Source organism: Belonocnema kinseyi, chromosome 7 (genome assembly GCF_010883055.1).
Source record: "Belonocnema kinseyi isolate 2016_QV_RU_SX_M_011 chromosome 7, B_treatae_v1, whole genome shotgun sequence".
Taxonomy (NCBI): domain Eukaryota; kingdom Metazoa; phylum Arthropoda; class Insecta; order Hymenoptera; family Cynipidae; genus Belonocnema; species Belonocnema kinseyi.
Genome location: NC_046663.1, coordinates 63785141 through 63788004, shown reverse-complemented (window position 1 = coordinate 63788004; position 2864 = coordinate 63785141). Strand labels below are relative to the sequence as shown.

The 2864-nt window shown below is 35.4% G+C and overlaps 1 protein-coding gene across 1 annotated transcript in view; it reads left to right on the top strand.

Moving 5' to 3' along the window:
* LOC117176470 overlaps nt 1–2518 on the top strand; it is a 16004-nt gene extending 13486 nt beyond the window's left edge. Inside the window, exon 11 of the mRNA XM_033366721.1 lies at nt 756–2518. Within this exon, the coding sequence (XP_033222612.1) occupies nt 756–2518 (1763 nt within the window). The remainder of the gene's footprint in view (nt 1–755) is intronic.
* Nucleotides 2519–2864: the final 346 nt, after the last annotated feature.

Genomic DNA, 2864 nt, shown 5'->3' with positions numbered 1-2864 from the left:
TCCAAGGAGATTATGTTGAAAAATAAAAAAAAATTTACCCAAAAAAAATTGTTTTTATACTTCATTCTAAGGACTTATTGAACTACCCTCGTACATGGGAAACTTCAACCCAAAACCGGCACCTGTTAAAATCGAAAGATAAAAAAAATGAAAATTAGGAAATTTCTTTTTTCGGATTTTGAATGAAATTGGGTGGATCGTTGCCCTTTAGCATGCGAAAAAATTTTGCCATGCATTTTTGGGCAAATCTGATGCTTTTGGAGCACGTTCTATTGCTTCGGACGAAAAATGTGTTTTTAATTTATTAGAGGTTACGTCTGGCAGCTCCGATCGGCTTTAGAAGGGATTGGAATCTTATTATTTTCGCCGCCTGGTGAGGATTAAAAAACGAAGGGCAGAAATGGCATTCTTAGGGATTCAAATTTTGTAATACCTTTTAATTCAAGGCTTCTTACCGGGAAGTATCACGCCAAAAAGAAATAGTTAAATTTATATTTACCTGGATGTTTTAAAATTCGTGAACTCTGGCTTTTTTGAAATAGTCACAGAACCGGGTCTCACAGGCCCATTTTCTGAAATTCCGCATTTCATTCTCCGTAGCTAAACGCGCATTAGAGAACAAAGTCACGGATACGTAGTTCAAGCCAATTATTTTGTCTCCTCCTAGGTAGGAAACCATGGGTCTCAGAGACCCAGTCATGTACGTGAGGGTTGATTTCAAAAGTGTCGATTTATTAATAATTTTTAATTTTCAGGGTCTTTTGATTTGAAGAAACATAAAGAAATCAAGAAACAACTGGAAAGTCCTTGGAATATTTCGGCTTCAAAGTTAATGGCGTCTTTCGTTGTTTCGGGAAATACACGCCTTGATAACCAAATTTCGGCCGCAGAAGGCGTTCTGGCTTTTCACACAATCATGCATCATCAAAGTTTGAAGTCGATCGACTGCGCAAACAATTTGTTACATTCAATCTTTTCAGATTCTCCAATTGCTAGAAGAATGTCGTGCGCAAGAATTAGGACGGAAGTGATTGTTAAAGAAGTAATATGCCCGCACACGATTGACATTTTTTTGAAAGATTTGATAAAAATCCCCTACTTAAGCGTCAGTACTGACAGCAGCAACCATGGCAATAAGAAAATCTTTATCGTCGTGATTCAGTATTTCGATCATTTAAAATGTGGCATTCAAACGCGTTTGTTAGATTTGAGAGAAACATCAGACGAAACGGCGAATACAATTGCGACACTGCTCAAAGAACTTTTGGAAAAATACGAACTAACGGCTAAATTAACATCATTTTCCGGAGGTCATACGAATACTAATTTTGGAGGGTTAAATCGTGGAGAGAAGACAAACGTTTATCAGATTTTGAAATTGAATGTTAATTCTGAACTGCTCGGTATCGGTTGTCCTGCGCTCATACTGAATAACGCCTTGTATCACGGCTTTGATCAGTGTACTTTATTTGATGTTGATTCATTGTGCGTGAAAATTTACAATCATTTCTCGATTTACACTGTACGAACAAAAGAATTGGAAAGTTTCACTGATTTTGTGGAAGTTGTTTACAGGCCTTTATTGTGCCATAGTAAAAACAGGTGGCTTAGTCTTTTGCCTGTTGTTCAGAGAATCTTAGAGGTGTTTCCGGCACTTAAAACATATTTCCTTTCCGTAGAAAAGTCACCTAAAATACTTATCAAATTTTTCCAGCACAATTTTGCGGAATGTTTTCTTTTTTTTGTTCATTCATTAATGTCAGTGTTTAGCAAAAAAGTCAAAATTTTAGAAAAAGAGCGTAACAGCGTGATCGAAGTTATAAATGTAGTAGATGGTGTTGCGCAAAAACTTCGCGATCGAATCGAGTCCAAGTTTTTGCCACTGAATGTCAAAACTTGTTTAACAAAACTGCGACAAGAAGGGAAAGATAAGGAATGTGATGAATTTGTCGACGAGGTCATTAACATTTACCGCGAAACAGAAGATTATCTATTAAAAGGGACAGAATCTATATCTGAATTCCGGATTTTCAAATGGATAGATTTCCAAAAATCACGACCCTTCAGTTACGACGATCTCGAGGATACACTTAAGTTTTTGTCAGCAAAAAATATTTTTGTCGATGATACCAAATTATTCGACCAAGCGATGGATCTTAAAAGATTCTTAGAGAGCAAACGCGATGATTCGGAATATTTTGCAAACAATTCCAATGATAAAATTTGCGAATTTTTCGCATCCAATACAAACTTTGACGACTTTTCGGAATTTTTAAAAATTGTTCAATACCTTTTTTCAGTTCCTGGGCACAATGCCAATTGTGAGCGTATATTTTCATTAATGGCGAGTCAATGCACCGACGAGTGTAACAGACTCTCCGCAAATGCTCTTCGTCATCTGTTAATGTTAAAATACAATTTGAAAGAATTTTCATGTCAAGCTTTTTATCAGTATTTATTGAAGTCAGAAAATGTAAATCTGCTGAGAAAAATTGAAAGTTTGAATCAATATACTTGATATTTGTAATTTGTAATTGTTCATAATGTTTTAATTAAAAATGTGAAAAATTAAAACAGTTTTACTTATTTACAAAACGTCTTGATACTCCTTTTTCTTAAAAAATTTTATAAATTATCCAAAGTTAATAAAAAATTAAGAAATGTCAAGTTCAAAAATGCTTTAATAACCTTGGTAACAAAAAGTGATTTTCTGTAATACAAAAACCTTCATAAAACGCTCAGTTTTTGATTTGTCCAAATACAGTCGACGCTACTTACCTTGCCGCTTCCCCTAAATCTCGCTCGAGGTCTTCTCCCACCACGATTGCGACGGCTCGGCATCCGAGAATTGTTCCGCTCGCTAT